Below are 18,203 nucleotides of genomic sequence, written 5' to 3'. Positions count from 1 at the left end.
AACCTTACTCATTTTTTAAAACTTCAGTTCAGAACTGACAAACATCACTTCTCATATTCTACTGGCTGTCACTAATCAAATGGCTGCCCAGTGCTATACTGGAGCCAGCTGGAGTCAGCTCAGGAGGGCCTATTGTTAAATTCTCAGGCAGTTTGTGAGCCACTCAACACTATCTTGTAATTTAAAATTGGCTATTGTAGGATTATTTACAGCATAGTAATTGGCAGACACAAAAATTGGGGTATTTTTTCCCCAGAGAGCCAGTTGTTAAACATATACCAGCATACCTCTGATTGTATACAGGCCTGACTGTGTCCATGGGAAGCTGTGCAGTTGAAATGGCCCTTCAAACCTGTCTTTCTTTAAGCCAAATTGGCTGGGTCTTTCTTCTCTCACCTTGATCAGTCATTGAATGAGAGCTACTCAGGAAGGACATTCCCTCAGATGAGCCCACTCTGCAGCCAAGGCAGTCCCTGAAGGGACTGACAATTGAAGATGTCTACTGACATCATTTCCACCATCTAGGACAAGAGATTTGCCTTGCATAGGCCTCTGGATGGTATATTCCCATGTCTACCATAGCCCTTCCTCTAAGTCTGATAAAATTGATCTGAAGAGAGCCAGGATGCTGAGATTTTATAAATGTTCTCCCAATGATTCTGGTATGTAGGCACAATAGATGTTATTTTGAAGACTCAAACCAGTTGCTGAGAGGGGAATGATTTTGTTTGTTTTGTTTTCACTTTACTTCTTTTAAATAAAATTGTGCCTAGAGGAAGAGTTTCTATGAAGCAAACAATCAATAAAGATTTATAGGATGGTTGGCTAAAATAATTATAATTCCTTTGAAGAGATTTCTACCCGGAAAATTAATTTAGTAGTAAAATATAATAGAAATCCAATATTACAGTCACAAAATGAATTAATAACTTCATGAATTAAGTTATTGTCAAGGTGTTAATCAAATAAGTAACATGTATGCTTTTCTATTGAAGAGGAAGTTAGAAGATCTGAGCTCTGAGTGGAAGGCAGTGAACCATCTGCTTCAAGAGCTGAAGGCAAAGCAGCCTGACCTAGCTCCTACTGTGGCCTCTCTTGGAGCCTGTAAGTATACCAGATCCATTTTTCCTTGGCTTTAGCTATTTGATCAAAAGCATGACTATGAATTGATCTTTGGATGAAAGGGAAAATTTGTTCTGATTGTGTATATAGGGCTAATGCTTTGTATTATCTACTATGCAAAAAGTCTTAGAGTGGGTTTCTTAGAAGTTGGCTATGATTCAAAGTGCATGGAAAGGTTATGGGTGATTGTGCCCTGGAGACATTCCTAAAAGGAAGAGAAGGGGAAGTGAATGGGACCCAGTAGGATAAGCAGAAAAGTGATTTGTTTATGACAGAGGCATCAATCAGACCCTTATAAGTCCTGAAGCTGGGCTGGCTCCGGAGAACTGTCCCGTATTTCAGGGAGAGGGCTTGGTCTTGGTATCCTGAATCCAGCCAATCACAATGTCCCGTGAGAATGGAGAGAGAATGTAGAAGAGTTTTCTAAGGCTGAAGACAATTTCTAACGAAGAATATTATCAGCAACCAATATTCCCAGTATCCAAGGATGGGTGCATTTTCCTAAGGGTAGAGTGCCAATGAATCCATTGAGTGCATAAGGATTCCATCTCAATGAGTCCTATTACATTTAGACAATATTCATCCAACATACCCACACACAAAAAAATCATAGAAACACAAGCATTTCTCCTACCACCTCTCCCTATCTCATTTTAAAACAATTTTAAAATGTACTAGAGGGGGCATGTGCTTGTTAGGAAGCAAGAGAGAGAGAGAGAGAGAGAGAAAGCACTCCCAGGGTTAAGGGTGGGGGAGGGATGGCCATGCCACAATCCCTTTACCTCCATTTCTTCTTTTGGAATTCTGGATATGCATTCACACATACCCAGTGTGTTTTTCAGGTCATCAGGTCTGGAACTCAAACGGCATAGTCAGCCAAGTGGGATCTAGCCACTTCAGCTATCACACCACCACTTGGCCCCTCCTTGAAAACTATTTTAAGAGTGTTTTCATTTTTAGTTTAAGCATAAAAAGAAAAAAGAAAAAAAACTAGAGTGTGACTACACAAGCTGTTTTGGGGAAGGAATATTTCTTTATTTAGCTGTAGTTTTAACTTCAGTTTTTATTGAATATTTTCAGTCTATTTTATTTCACTTTTATTCAGTTGTTGATAGAAGGTATATATAAAAATCCCATGGCAATGTAATACCAGCTTTGACTCTCAGGGAAAGAAGCCAGAAAGGTTCTTTTCTGTACCAATTCTCTAATTAGGCAGAACAAAAAACATCTTTGAATTTTTGTTTTGGTTGTTTTGCTTTGTCTATTTTAAAGATCAAGTGATTGAAATATTAAAGCAGGACAATGACTGATTCTTTAGGTAAACTTGATTTTTATTTTATATCAAGTAGAAATATACTGAATTAGGAGGATCAAAGCCAGTGTAGCACAATGATAATTCAATAGTAGGAGGAAACTGTGCTTGGGTTAAAGAGCTGTACAGTCTGGGGACAGTGTGTCTTATATGCCCCCTGGGGTTTCTGAGCAGTCATCAGAGTTAGATTTAATGACATTGGAGACTTGAAAAAGATGTGCAAGCATTATGATTTTTTTTTTTTGTCAATCTAGGACACTAAAATTGCTATATCAGGGTTTATATTCAACTAATTATGTCAGGTTTATTTCTGTTTATAGGATATAATTTTTGGTTCCCTCAGCATATATGCATAGTTTTTACCTATATAATCATTTACTGGTAATTGTTCTCTAGCTGTCTCTGGTATATTCAGCTTCAGACTATAACTTTGTGACAAGATTGTGTTCCAGTGATTGTTTCATAAATTTGTTAAACTCTGAACTTAAGGGTTTATGCCAGCATTTAAACAGCTTTACACATAGTAGAAAGGTTTTAAAACCAGGGTGCAGAAATGTAATGTACCTAAATGGAACAACAGTGTTTCTAATGGAAAATGCTTTCAAAATTCCAGTTTTTATTTCCAGCAACATATATAATTTATCCAGTTAATAAATATGTATTAACTTGCATGTACTGGCTATCATACTAGGTGTTGAAGGTATAGCACAGAATAAGACAAGTCCCTCCTTTTATGATTGGAAGAAAAAGACAAACTACTGACAAAGAATATATTGGGTCCTCAGGGAAGTCACGACGCAAAGAAAAATGCATCGTGACTTTCCTGACAGCCTAATATATAGTATCTCAGTAATCACAAGTGTTGCAACTACAACTGTACTGCAGATCACTGACAATGGAAGTTAGAAATGCAGAATCCAGGGACCAACATATGGCATAATGGTTATGTCGCTGGACTCCCACATAGTCAACCGCAATTTGAGTCCCAGACTCAGCAGCTTGGAATTCACACCAGATGTGTGTGTGTGTGTGTGTGTGTGTGTGTGTGTGTGTGTGCTCAAGATACCATGAGGAGAATAGAGGGAAAAGCATTGCCGTGTGATCATCCCCTGAAGAGTGATTTCTCACTTTCTGTCTCTCTGTCTCTCGGGTGAGTACATGCACCCTATAGCAAAAATTTCTCCCAAAGAGAGAGTGAGAGAGAGAATCTGAAACCCCACCCCAGACCCATCAAATAACAACCTCCATTTTAATAGAATCCCTAGGTAATTGACATGCATATTGAAGTTTGAAAATAAACACATTCATTGGGAACTTAAAAGCTGGAAATGGTGATGAGGGCATTATGATATGGTCAAGACAGCTGTTCTATTAAAAAAGATATTTGAGAACACCAGAAAGCTGATGGAAGTGAGGAAGTGAGCCATGTGTATATCTGGGGAAAGCATTCCAGGCAGAGAAAATACCCAGGGTAAACTTGTTCAAGTGGGATCAGGATGGAAGAAGATCCAGAGACTTGTGAGATTACAGTAAGGGCAAGGCGAAGAGCTATGGAAGTAGTGAGAGAGGTGCTTCTTCAGTATCTTCTGCCCTGCTCTCCTCTCCCCTACATGAGGACTTATCTACCCCTCCTGCTGCCTTCCTCCCACTCACTCTTTCACCAGACAAGAGAGTCTGAAATACTCTCCCTCCACGCTGTTGGTGAAGGCTTACGGAGTTATGGCTGGCGTTATAGAAGAACCAAGGAGATTTTCTCAAAAGCAGTGGCTTTTTAATCCCCTTTAGCAACCACCTGACACACAGTTGGGAATAAAGTCAAAATGTTAAATATACAAATGTTGATTGAAAAGAATCAATACATAGTTAGATCAAAAGTTTTTGTTTTTTTGTTTTGTTTTTGAGAGGTTTTTGCTATAGAGCACATGCGCTCGCCAGAAAGAGAGACATAAAGCGAGAAATCACTCCCCCCCCCACCGCCCGAGGGGGATGGCCACGCTGCAAGCCCTTCTCCATTCTCCTCCCGGGATCTTGGGCATGCACGCACACGCGTCTGCATGAGTTTAAGCCATTGGATCCATGCCTCGAACTGCAGTCGACTACATGGGAGTCCAGTGACATAGCCATTTTGCCAACTGCTGGTCCCCAAGGGCCGCTTTTATTCAAATAAGACTTTCTCTTTAATTTGATGGCTTAAACATCAGAATTAAGAATAATTTATATTGGTGACTTCTTGACTTATAGTAAATTCATCTAAAATAAATATAATATTATAAAAAGAAAATTGAATTTGCAATTCGTTTCTGATATATGGGTCTTATTTCATGTGCTATATTATAATATGATATAATTTCTAATTCATCATGGTAATTTTTTTCATTGTGCTTCTACTACGGTGTGTATAGCTTCTATTATGTATATGATTTTTATCCTCAAAATAATTGCAAAATACATATGATTACAACCTAAAGTTTGGAGGAGAACTAGCTAGATTAAAGCCACACAGCTGGAAAGAAAGAGCCAGCATTCCAATTCAAGTGTGTCAGGCTCCAAAGCCTATGTTTTGTTTTGTTTGGTTTGGTTTGGTTGCTTTGCCTTGTACTATCTCTCTGTCCAAGAACCTAATGGAAATTCCAGATACTGAGGCAGTGAGCCAGTAGTAAGTGTAATTTAACTCAATTGTGGATGGATGAGGAGTAAAAGTGATGTATGTTTCTGTGTTGTTTCTACTTAAAGAGTATAAGAAATCAATTTATTCTCTGAATTTTTTAAAACCATAAAACTCCAAACGTAAAATCCTCATTGAAGTGATCATCTGGCAGAATGTTCTTTTATATATGTGGAAACTGAGACCCCACATTAAACACTAAACCACGCTCCTCTGTCATTGCTTACTTAAACTATGTAGTACAATGGGGTGATTCTGCTTGAGCTGTACAGATTTTTCAGGTTATAGGACAAAAGCTGGAAAAAAGCTTTTGCAATGTTGTTGCTTTGATACATTGGATGTATCAGTTATTTATTTATCTATTGTTCTATAAAAGTACCTTAAAGCTTAATGGCTTAAATAAGAGTTACCTACTAGTATATGATTTTGTGGGTCTTCCATTTGCACATGGTGATTAGCAGGATAATTATTCTGATAGTCATGCTGGGTATTACATGGATGCAGTCATTTGGTACCTAAACAAGGGCTAGATGGTCTAGAATGGTTTACCTTGGAGATCTTCCAGCTAACTGCTGGCTGGAGAAATTCGGTTCTTCACAAGTCCTCTCATCTCCTAGTAAGCTAGACTAGGTTTCCTTATACAATGTTCTCAAAACAACATTCCAAAGGGAGAGTGAAAGCTACCAGACCTCTTGATGCTAAGACTTTGAAATTCCTAAAACATCACTCTGCTACATTCTATTGGTCAAAGGTCAGCTCAAATTCAAGGGGTGAGTAAATGACTTTATCTCTTAAAGGGAGGAGCTGTGATATCACATTGTAAAAGGGCATGAATACTGTTATGGTAGGAGGCTTTATTGTAGCCATCTTTACACAAAGACCACTACCATGGGGAAAAGGAGGAAAAGTGGAGAAAGAGGGTTCGTCTGAGTCTAATACCCTACCTATGTCAGTAACTCTCAAAATTTACCTTACCAATCATTTGACTAACGCACAGATCAGTGCCCCTTTACTCTAGAGTTTCTGATTCTGTAGGTGTAGGGGTGAGATTTGCAGCTCTGAAAAGTTCCCAGGTGATGTTGATGCTGATGATCATGGGACTGTGCTTTGAGAATTATGGCCACAAACCTATGACAAGTGCAGAAGGAGCTCATCTCTACTGCTGTGTACAAGATGGAGTGAGATAAGATTCCACTGACATATAGTGCTGTGAATGCCAAAAGCAACTCTATGTTATTTCAGTATCTCTACTCTTCACCCCATCCCCACCAAGAACTCTGTAGCTTGAAAGTTCAAGGACATGAGCAGTACACTAAAGAAGGAGTATTCACTCAGTAGAGAAACTCCATCATCCTAGCAGATACCTATGAGGAAATAGCCATGCTTATATAAAGTTCCTCTGGAGATGCTCAGAAATATTTAGGTAGACAGGACTTTGCATGGGTCAGAAGACTTGTGTGGCAGATGGAGGCAAAGTGCCAGCAAATCCGGCTGTAAATGTCAATGTATATCCGTTCTCATGCACAAGCTGCTGGGCCTGAGAACATTCATATTCTATCATACCTGATTTATCATTTTCAAAAGTAATTGCATATAGAACATGCTTAATGTGAAGACTGCAGATCAGGATATTTCATTCCAATGTCTCAGGGCAATAATTATAAAATAAATGACCATTGGATATGGATATATAGAAGTGCAAGTTAATAGAGATTTCTAGTTGATTAAACATTGGTAAAATCATCTCTTCCTGTAATTAATTTTAGAGAAAGTAAGTCTCAAGTGTAATTAGGAAAGCGTAGCAGTAGAGGTCAAGAAGCCTAAATTCTAATCTCACTCATGCTACTAACTAGATAAAAGATCAACACATTTTTTTTTTTGTAAAGGGCCAGATACTAAATATTTTCAGCCTTATAGGTCATACACTCCATTCTGTCATTGTATACTGAAAGCAACCATACCACTGATCATGTGAAAATAGAGAGATATGGCTGTGTTCTAATTAAACTTTGTTTATACGAAAGGAGTGTGTGGGTCAGATTTGGCCCTTAGTGCCCTACCCATGGCCTTTCAACACTCATCCTCCCTGTAAAGCCTAAAGCTCTTAACTATAAGTACCTGTTGCCTGGGCACTTTCTCTAACCACAGGAGAAATTGCTCACTTTCAGAGGCTGAGGGAAGAAACATCACTGGAACAGCACTTAATAACCAGATTAAGTGCACAGAAGTTGAAAGATAAATATCCCATCTCCTTTATCCCTAGGGTAGGGCACCTTCGATGCATATTCCACACCAAAGGTCTTGGACAAGTTGAGCCATAGTTGCCCACAGTGGTAATCTACTTATTAGCTGCCCTGTATAGGCTTTCTTTACAGTCCTACTTATTTTCTTCCTCCTCTACTGTGACTTTCTGGGATCACCTCCCAAATAAATACCTGCACTTTCATCCTTGTTTTAGAGTCTACTTCTAGTAAACCTAAATAAATACAACAGGTCTTAGAATTAATGCCATAGTTATACCTTTTGAGTTATGTTGTGATTTCCATTTTACAGATGAAAAAAACTGAGTCAGAAAGGTTAAATAATTTGTTCAAAGTCACAAAGCTCTTAAGTAACAGAGTGAGTATTCATAGATAGGGCTCGGTGATTCCAAAGCTTATTCTGTTAATCAGTACATCATATCACAATCAATGATTTATTTATCTTCATTTGAATTTTTCAAAGCTCTATTTAAATTAAATATGAAATAATCATACAGAAGGTTATTTATACATTTATTATTTGACTTCATTCACCTCTCTGAAATTGAATAAAGCATCCCGATGCCATTTCAATAATACTTTATATAGGTAGGTATGTAGTTTGATTAAAGCATGAGGTTAATTGGAGCTTAAATGCAATCATGGTATATTACTATTTATTTGTTTGGCTTAAATTGTTAAAAAAAATGATTGTCCTGAAAATGACCTTTATTTATCTGTATTTATCATGAGACAAGGAAGGAAGCAATCAGTTGGTTTTGGTTCTCAAGCTTCTCAAATACATAGGAAGGGATGTCACCCATATCCTTAATGTAGGGAAGGGTGTCAGTCATACCCTTCCCATTTCAGTTATATTTTCACTGTTGATTCTACTTCAACTGAAATCTTGAGATGAGGCAAATCAGTTCTGGTGAAACCACATCTTTCTTTTAGTTTTTTTTCTTTTTTTTTGTTGTTGTTGTGTTTTTAAATTTCTTTTTAATTTTTAAATTTTTATTTCATTTTCTTTTATACATTCAATCACGTTATTTAGCTTACAAAGTGAATATTTCAACATATGAACATTTGTCCCTAGTCCAATCACATCTTTCTATATCTCATTAGCAGGTGATTTCTCTGCTAAGACCATCTAGGACATGGCCATACCAGCATTGGTTTTATAGTTGCAATCTCTAAACCTTGAAAACATCCTCAAAGTCTAATACAGTAGCTGTATGATTTTGTAGGGGGGAAAAAGGGAAAGCCCGTCACCATTATAAAATATGAAAATAAATCAGTTTTCGATCCTCTCAAAGCCTTGAGCAACTATGGAGACTCTCTAATACTTGTCATTGATTGATTAATTAATTAATTAATTAATTTTAAAAATCTATTTGGATGCATCCGTTGCATGAGGATGTTTGAAATAGAGGTGTCACACAGTAGAAAGAAATGACAACAGTAAGCCCTGGCTGGGAATACCCGAGGATTGTTCCCATCAATCAGAATAAAGTCTATATAGGCAGAGGAGCATTGGCCCCTGGTCCCAGGCCAGGTTCTTCAACAATGCTCCCTGGTTAACAGGGAATGCACAGCAGTGGCATCATTATTAACATCAAAGACAGTGACAGACTGTGAAAACTTGAGTATTTAGATGTTAATTATCCATTTCCTGACGATGAAGTTCCCTTTCTTCTCCCTCTCTTAACCTTTTGGCAGTTTTATTGCTTGGTTGCCATCTCCAGTTAGGGCTGTGCTTTGGGATCTGAACTGGCAAAGAAAGAAACGCTAATCCATCATGTCTAATGCTTGTTGGAAACATTTCTGGAAGTTTCAGTGTGTGTGTGTGTGTGTAGGAAGAGGAGACACACATTGATTCTGATCATTTGAAAAATTTCAATTGCCCATGTATTAAAGTTTAAGAGGTATAAAGTGTTAATTATAGTAAAATTACCTTAACGTTTTTACACTCCTTAACCTTCTCCAAGAAAGGACCTTTGCTTGAAATCATTATAGAGTATACCTTAATGTTGATTGTCATATTATCAAGGGGAAATTAAGACTATTTAAGCATATTCATGAAAAAAGGTGTCTCACAACTCACAAGAGAAGATTTCCTTGTAGTTCCTAAAACTTCACTGAATAGTTTTAAAATTGAATATAACTTGACCTTTAAGAAAAAAGAGAATTCCAAAAGGAAATAGTAGCAGTTTTGTACTTAAATTGTAAATTTTTTCAATAGTACTTTTAACATTTTTTAAAATTTACATTTAATCACCGTACATCTCTCTAGTGCACAACATGGTTTCTCCTAGCATGTATAAGGTGCAAATTAGTCAAGTTAAAGGCACTACCATGTATATTGTCATCCACAGATATCTTTACTATTTTTGTCTATTAAATATTACAGTTGTTTTCCTGATCTCTTCCCTCCCATCTTCTATTACCCACTCCCTTCTCTACTGTCTCCAGTACCTACAGTTAGCCTCCTCGCTATTATAGCTTCCAATCTTTAAGTTTCTGTTATAGAGTGCAGATATTCAGTATATATTGAGCAGGGACATATAATGCATGTCTTTAATAGTCTGACTTGCTTAGCTTAGCATTAAATCTTCCATATTCGTCCACTTTGTATCAAATGTCAGAGTCCTTTTTAATGGCTGAGTAGTATTCCATAGAGTACATGTGCCACATGTTTTCAGTCCACTCATCTGTTCTTGGACATTTGGTTTGATTATATGTCCTAGCAATTGTGAATAATGCTGCAATAAACATGGATGTGCAAGTGTTTTTCCAACTGAGTGTATTCCCTTCCTTTTGGTAGATAGCTAAAAGTGGAATCACTGGGTCACACAGTAGTTCTATTTGTAGATTTCTGAGGAACGTTTATATTGTTCTCCACAGTGGCTATAGTTTGAAAGGTATTTGAGAGGTCATCCATACTTTCCCACTATCTAAGGGAAAGGCTCTCTCTCTTTTATAAGCAATCTTAAGAAAGTTAACTGCCTCCTCTTCTTAAAAAAATGAAGAGTAGGTGGAATTCCACCACTGCTGTTATACTCAAGACAAGTCTTTCAACTGTCTAAACCAAGTTCCAGTCACTGTCTAAATTAATTTTTTTGTGCAGGAAGAGAACATTTTTGCTTATTGTACATTTAGACTGTGTTCCATCATTCTTTGAAGTCTGCTCTTTAATCTCTGTTCAAACATTCCTTTTCCAGCACAAATCAGGTAAGCCCCTATGGCTTTTCAACAAAAAAGCAGTTTCTCAAGTGTTTGAAAATCTCTGTGGTACTCTCCCTCTACCCTTCCAAGTGTGTGTGCCATATTGTTTTTTGTTGTGGACTTCACAGTTGGACCCTATGCCACAATTATTAATCATAATTACTGTTCTTCCAATGGCTCAATCACATCACAAAGTCAGTATATGCCCTTTCTGCCTTTGCATGATAAAAGCATGTATGTTCAACTGGTATTCAATAACTAGTACATGGTATGTGTTCAACTCGTATTTTTTGACCAAATGAATAAGAAAATTTATTTCAAAGCTGGAGCAAATATATAAACCTTCCCATGTAATTATAATGCCAGAGAGATTAAGTGATTATTTCTTTGCCCATCTTTTTAATGACAAAAATCTGGATCTAAACTCACATCTCCCGAGTTTGATTTTAGTGTTCTTCAGTATTCCTGTATATTTCAACATTTTTCCTGTTGAGATACAACTGACAGATATGTTTATCTTTACAATCTCAGTGGTAAATCCTATTTTTTAAAGATGACAGTACTGATCAAAAAGGGATGTTCTGGGGTTTTGATGCAAATCTTCCAGGACATATCTAACCCCCATCTCATTCCTTAACTCTTATTCTTGACTCTGTCTTGATATCCAACTTGAAAACCTGTGTTTTTATATGTTATCATCTTTCTCTTAAAAATTCATATAGTTTATTTATTGCCTGTTTTCTTCCTCTTAAAATTGATAGTTTTTTCCTTCTTTTATATTCAGTATTTTTAAGAGAATATGTTTTAATTTCATTTTTAAGGTGCATGCCAGCCCATTATATTTAGGTAAAATTGCTAAAAGCATTAATTATATCAGTACCTAAATTATATTTTAGACCCTCAATACAAAAAAAAAGTCAAAATTAAAATATTCTTAACATCTACTTCTAGAATAATCATCACACCTTGCCAAAATAATCACTGTTCTCCACATTAAAAAGCAGGAACTAAGGTCAGCCCTATTGTGTAGCAGTTAAGCGCTATGCAGAGGGAACCAGATGCTACATGGTCAGCTATGGTCTCAATCTTGCCCAGCAGCTCAAAAATACACCAGGCAATTTTGCACATACACAGGATCCTAACTGGATGGAGAAATGGAGGAAAAAGAATTGCAGCATAACAAGCATTTGTTGAGAGGGATGCTTTATCTCTCTCTCTCTCTTTCTCATGCTTATGACCCTGACATTAAAAATAAAAATAACTTAAAAATTAAAAGCAGGAACTAAATAACATGCCACTAGAAATGTAGGAGGCAATATTGAAGTGAAACAAATTAGTCAATTTCCAATGTTGCTTTAGTTTCCCAGGAGTATTCTCTTTTTTCTTTTCTCTTTTAATTTTTTTTTCTTTTTTGTTTTCTTTTTACTTCTTTTAGTTTTTTCTTTTTTCCATAGGGCATGTGTACTTGCTGGAGAGCGAGAGAGAGGGAGAGACAGAGACAGAGAGAAGGAAAGTAAGAAATCACCCCCCCCAAGAGGGGATGGCCATACCACAATCCCTTCTCTTCCATTTCTCCTCCTGGGATTTTGGGCATGCACATACACTTGTCCCATAATTTTCTAGCCATCAGGTCCAGGATTCGAACCATGGTTAGCCAGGAGGAATCCAGCACCTTAACTACCACACCACCTGCTGGCCCCTCCCAGGACTATTCTTTTTTTTATTCTTTTTTATTCTTTTTTTAATTTCATTTTCTTTTATACATTCGATCACATTATTTAGCTTACGAAGTGAATATGTCAACATGTGAACATTTCTTCCTAGTCCAGTTGATAAAACTATAAAATTATCTTCAACAGGTAATACCACATTTCTTTGTCCCATTAATGCTTTGTCTCTCTAGTTTTCTTCTAAATGTCCTCTTCCTCAGACTCTACTCTTTCACACATACTGTATCTGGTATTCACATCCATTTACTGTGTTTCTATATCTTTAGTCAGTTTCAGTCAGAGTGCATTCTTTATTCTCAAAGAAATGTATGGATAGAAGGTAGAAATAAACCTTCGATAATGCTTACTATGGATAAATAGAGGAGGTAATTTTCCTTTTTATATTGGAGCAAAAAAAAATTTTCCTTGTTTATCAGCTTATTTTTAACTCCATGATTTGGTGATAAACATTTTTGCTTACTAAGTCCAGCATGATCAAAAGAGAAGTCCTATTATTTTGTTTTTGACGATTCTTATTTCTTTAAAATAAAATGTGCCTTTTTATTTTGAACCTGTACTCTATGTTTAACAAATAAGGGCATAACTCAGAATTGAATTGTACACTTTGATTTGAGATTTTTTTCAAGGTCAGGACCCAGTTTCACAAGAAATCTTATTTTTTTTCCAATATAGCTGACATCCAGTCCCACCAGCTAAAAGACAAACTTGTCTAATAAAGCTTTCAGATTCAATTTGCTGTCTGCATACAGCTTAGGGAATCTCTGGAGGTCACTCACAGCATGTGCTACAACCCCAACGGGGTGAAGTAATGAAAAGATTCTGGTTAAAAAGCTGACACTACCCCTTCCAATCTCCTTGAATGTGAATATAATATGCTAGTTTCTAGATGCAAATCTCTATGATTCTAGGGATTTCCATCATGATCTCTGACTCCAAGGAACATTTGAATGCATGGATTTGTATCTATTATCTGGGTGAATAAATGCTTCATTTTGAGCATATTGAAGAAAAAGTGCTTTAACAACAAAGGTCTGATGCAAATCAGGCAAAACAACATTGTCACTTCATGTTTAACTCTGTTAGAGGGTCTCTAAGGTCTCACAGCCTGATTCCATTCTAATAATATGTAGGCATATCATAGCTGCTTTTAAAAATGATACCTGCTTTCATTTCAGTTATTCTCCCAGCTTCTCTATTGACCTGAACACACCTAATATTTATCTTAGAGCTAACATATATTAATACCCTGTTCTGTGCCAGGAATTTTGCTAGATATTCTTGTGCATTGTTCTGTTTAATCTTACAATAGCCTTATGAGGTAGGTACTATGTTATTTTTCTTTTTTTCAAAAACATGGGTGGAAACTGAAGCTTATAAAAAAAGGTTACCCCAGAGACACTTAGCTACTAAGTGGGCATAACATGTCCGTTAAACCTGTATCTTCCTAAAGTTGATATCTGTCTTGCACCTTTACATTAAATACACTTAGTCATAGTTATGTGGTTTGTGGATACAGGTTCCATGAACTGTAGAATCATTTCTAACCTAGTGTATGTGCATATATTTTCCATATATACTTTAATGACAATACTCTCCTTTCCCCTTCTTTCTTTTCTAGTATGGCACCCAAATCTTATATTAAAACTATGTGGGTGGGGAGTCAGCAGTTAGCATAATGGCTATGTCTCTGGACTCCCACGTAGTCGACCATGGTTCGTGTCCTGGACCCGGTGGCTTAAAACTCATGCCGGGTGCGTGTGCGCCCAAGATCCTGAGAGGAGAATGGAGGAGAAGGGATTGCAGCGTGACCATCCCCCCTGGGGGGTGATTTCTCGCTTTCTGTCTCTATGTCTCTCTCTGTCTGTCTGGTGAGCGCACGCGCCCTACAGCGAAAAAACCTCTCAAAAAAAAAAAAAACTATGTGGGTGGACTTAGGTCTTAAATAGTAGTACCCTTGAAGCTTAGTACTAATCACAGAGCTATAGAAATGATTTCAGTAAGAAGAAACATGCAGTTTTCTTTCTTCCTCCTCCCCCTTTTTTTCTTTCATTTTTTATGTGTTTATTTTTTTTCCTCTGGAATACAAGAAGCCATCAGGACAAAAAAAAATATCGAGATGACAGACCTGATTCTTCCACATTACTGTTTAGTTTTATTTATTTTCCCAGTTCTGTAACTGTCAGTCCAAGGTCAAACAGTCAGTACAGTGGCAGAATTATAAAACCTAGATCTGGAAAAGACTATATGTACCATAGTCCAGTAACATGCTGGAATTCAAAATTAAATTAAAGAAATATATTTAGACAGTGCTTCATTTAATCTCTTCCTAAAACATACCATGACCCCCATGATAAATTCTTTTTTGTGTTCAGACCTGATTTTCCAAAAGTATTCCCTAATGTCCTCTTTGCTCATTAACAGTGTTGAGTAAGTGGAACCCCTTGTCTACTATAGCATGTAGTTGCAAAAATTAATTTGGACTGGGACTTCATTCAACTAGGTATACAAACCAGAAAATGAGGGTTCATCATCTCTTCTGAAAACCCTGCCCTTATCTCCTCAAAAGGGCAGATGATGTCTCTCCAGTATATCCCCAGAGTTCTCATTGCTTCCCATCTCCAATTTCAACCAGTCTGCTTCTCTCTCCCTTTATATGCTTCACCTGATGGTTTTCTTCTTTAGATTTCACTTGAAGAAGGGGTTATATGCTTTTAAAATACTAAAAGCTACGAGACTACATGACATTGAAACTTCTGCGAAAGTAAAAGGGAGCGAAGTTCCCAGCAGTGTTAGAATTCATCAGAATGGATATTATTGACTTGTCTACCAACTATAAATGTCCCACTTAAGCATGTTTCTAGACTAGAATTTATTTTTCCCATCTGGATAAATCTGAAGCATTATAGGAAAAGCCAGTGTGAGCAAGGCAGTGGGTACAAATGGATTGAGATGAATGAGTGGGAAGACCTGAGTGGGCAGAAATGATGAGGTCAGTATTAAGCCATGCTAAGGGATGTGCACTCAAGAAATAAATTGGAGCTAGCAGTATAACTAAATGAATCATAAGATTGGTCACATTGCCATATGAATATCAACTAAAGCAAGCTATGGCGATAGTTCATTAAACCGACAATGAAAAAAAGAAAACCACTAAAATCCAAACACTAAAATCCAAGTGATCATAATTAATAAAATGTTTCACATGTGTATACTATCTACTTATCTACCTTGGCCTTAAAAAATCCCTGAAGAATAAGGATTATGATTTTGTTGCAGTTTGGAGAAACTGAACAAAAGGAGACTCAAGATGAAAGCTTTTCCTATTTCTAGTCCATTACTCTTCTAACTGCAGTAGTGAGAATAGGAATTTATTCACCATATCATAGCACATCACAATTAAGGGGGATACCTTTTGAATATTGGAAGACAAAATTTAAGGCAAATAAAAATATCTCTATTTTATAGTGTAATTTATTGGATTATAGAATGCACTATTTCAGTAAGAGGTATGGGTTAATAACATACTCACTTTGATTGGGTTTTAGATCAGGAGATTGCCAACTTTTTCGATAAAGAGCCAGATAGTAAATATTTTGGGCTTTATAGTTCTGAAGGTCTCTGTCACAGTTAATTCTGCTGCTGAAGTGCAAAAGCAGCCATAGATGGTTCCCAAATGAAGGAGTGTAACTGTGTTCCAATAAAAACTTTATTTAAAAAATTGACCCACAAGCCTTAGTTCACTTAATCCTGTTTTAGATAAATACTAGCTGATAAGAGTCATGATATTAGGTCATCAGGAAAGTCATGATGCATTTTTGCATGGAAAAATACATCAGGAATACATCATGACTTTCCTGACAACCCAATAGCTAATAAAAGGAATATAGGTTGTTGAATTTATTTCTCTAATCTTTTTATGACTTCCTCAGTGAGAATAATATTTATCAACAATGTTTTTTTTTTTTTCACTATAGGGCACGTGCGCTCGCCAGACAGACAGAGAGAGACAGAGAGACAGAAAGCGAGAAATCACCCCCCAGGGGGGATGGTCACGCCGCAATCCCTTCTCCTCCATTCTCCTCCCGGGATCTTGGGCACGTACGCACACGCGCCCGGCGTGAGTTTTAAGCCACCGGGTCCAGGACACGAACCGTGGTCGACTACGTGGGAGTCCAGCGACATAGCCATTACGATAACTGCTGGTTCCCTATCAACAATGTTTTTAATGCTTACTCAGAAACAAGGATACAATTTGTCTGGCATAGTATGGAAATGTGTAAAGTCACTCACAGTAAGAATGAAGAGATTATGTAAAATACTTGGTTCAACTGTTAAGGGTGTCTCACTATTGGGACCAGCAGATGGCATAATGGTTATGTCACTGGACTTCCATGTAGTTGACTGCGGTTCAAGTCCTGGACCTGACTGCCTAAAACTTATGCCAGACACATATGTTTGTCTACCCAAAACCCCAAGAGAAGAATGGAGGAGAAGGGATTGTGGCGTAGCCATCCCCCCAGGGAGTGATTTCTTGCTTTCTGTTTCTATGACTCTCTCTGTCTCTCTGATGAGTGCACATACCCTATAGCAAAAATCTCTCTTGAAAAAAAAAGTGTGTCTCAGGACCCAGCAGTTAGCGTAATGGCTATGTCTCTGGACTCCCATGTAGTCGACCGCGGTTCGTGTCCCAGACCTGGTGGCTTAAAACTCACACCAGGCACATGTGCGTGCGTGCCCAAGATCCCGACAGGAGAATGGAGGAGAAGGGATTGCGGCGTGACCATCCCCCCTGGGGGGTGATTTCTCGCTTTCTATCTCTATGTCTCTCTCTGTCTGTCTGGTGAGCGCACACGCCCTATAGCAAAAAATCCTCTCAAAAAAAAAAAGTGTGTCTCATTGTCATTTAAAACCAGTAATCATAATTATCTAGCTAGACTTAAGTCTAAAACATCTGTCCTTACTTTGGAGAACATTTTCCTATTTCAGCAGAAACAACACAAAGAAAGAGGATAACTAGATCTTAGTTTTATTTATTCTTTTGAACACAAGTCCCATATTTTTCATTACTGAGGCACCATTAGATATACCTAAGTAGAGACAATCATTTCTATATTATGTGGAATCTTAGTTCTAGAGATGATAATGTCATATATAACATCTGAGCTTTCATTGAACTTTGTAATAGTTAGCACACTTCTACAAAGGGAGAATGGCATCATAGATCAACAGAAAAGAGCTATACTAGTGCCACTTCAAGTGACTTACATTTAAATAATGAACTACATATAAAGAATGAAATTAGGGGACTAGCAGTTAGCGTAATGGCTATGTCGCTGGACTCCCATGCAGTCGACTAGGGTTCAAGTCCTGGACCCAGTGGCTTAAACTCACGCCAAGCACATGCGCGGTGTGCCCAAGATCCTGAGAGGAGAATGGAGGAGAAGGGATTGCGGCATGGCCATCCCCCCCCCCTGAGGGGGGTGATTTGTCACTTTCTGTCTCTCTGTCTCTCTGTTTTTCTGGTGAATGCATGTGCCCTATAGTGAAAACCTCTCAAAAAAAAGAAAAAAAAATGAAATTAGAAGCAGCAGATGTTACCATTGGGGAATAAGAGGCAATACTCTTTTATTTACTGTTAAAGTTCTTTCTCCTACTATGGGTTATGCATTTGTATCATTAATTTTTCAACACATTAATTCAACCAATCATTTATTTGGGTTTACTGTGTAACCACTGTGCATTAGATGCTAGGGTTAAAGTATTGATTAACATAAACATGATTCCTAGACTCACAAAAAAGAAAATGGGGAACCAGCAGTTAGCGTAATGGCTATGTCGCTGGACTCCCACATAGTTGACTGTGGTTCGCATTCCAGACCCGGTGGCTTAAAACTCACGCCCGGCGCGTG

The 18,203-nt window shown here is 37.5% G+C and overlaps 1 protein-coding gene across 1 annotated transcript in view; it reads left to right on the top strand.

Moving 5' to 3' along the window:
- Positions 1 to 18,203, top strand: part of DMD (dystrophin) — a 1,496,890-nt gene that overhangs the window by 656,802 nt on the left and 821,885 nt on the right. Inside the window, exon 20 of the mRNA XM_027775723.1 lies at positions 996 to 1,104. Within this exon, the coding sequence (XP_027631524.1) occupies positions 996 to 1,104 (109 nt within the window). The remainder of the gene's footprint in view (positions 1 to 995; positions 1,105 to 18,203) is intronic.

This window comes from Tupaia chinensis, unplaced genomic scaffold (assembly GCF_000334495.1).
Source record: "Tupaia chinensis unplaced genomic scaffold, TupChi_1.0 Scaffold000600_1, whole genome shotgun sequence".
NCBI classification, from domain to species: Eukaryota; Metazoa; Chordata; class Mammalia; order Scandentia; family Tupaiidae; genus Tupaia; species Tupaia belangeri.
This window is presented reverse-complemented; position numbering and strand designations above follow the sequence as displayed.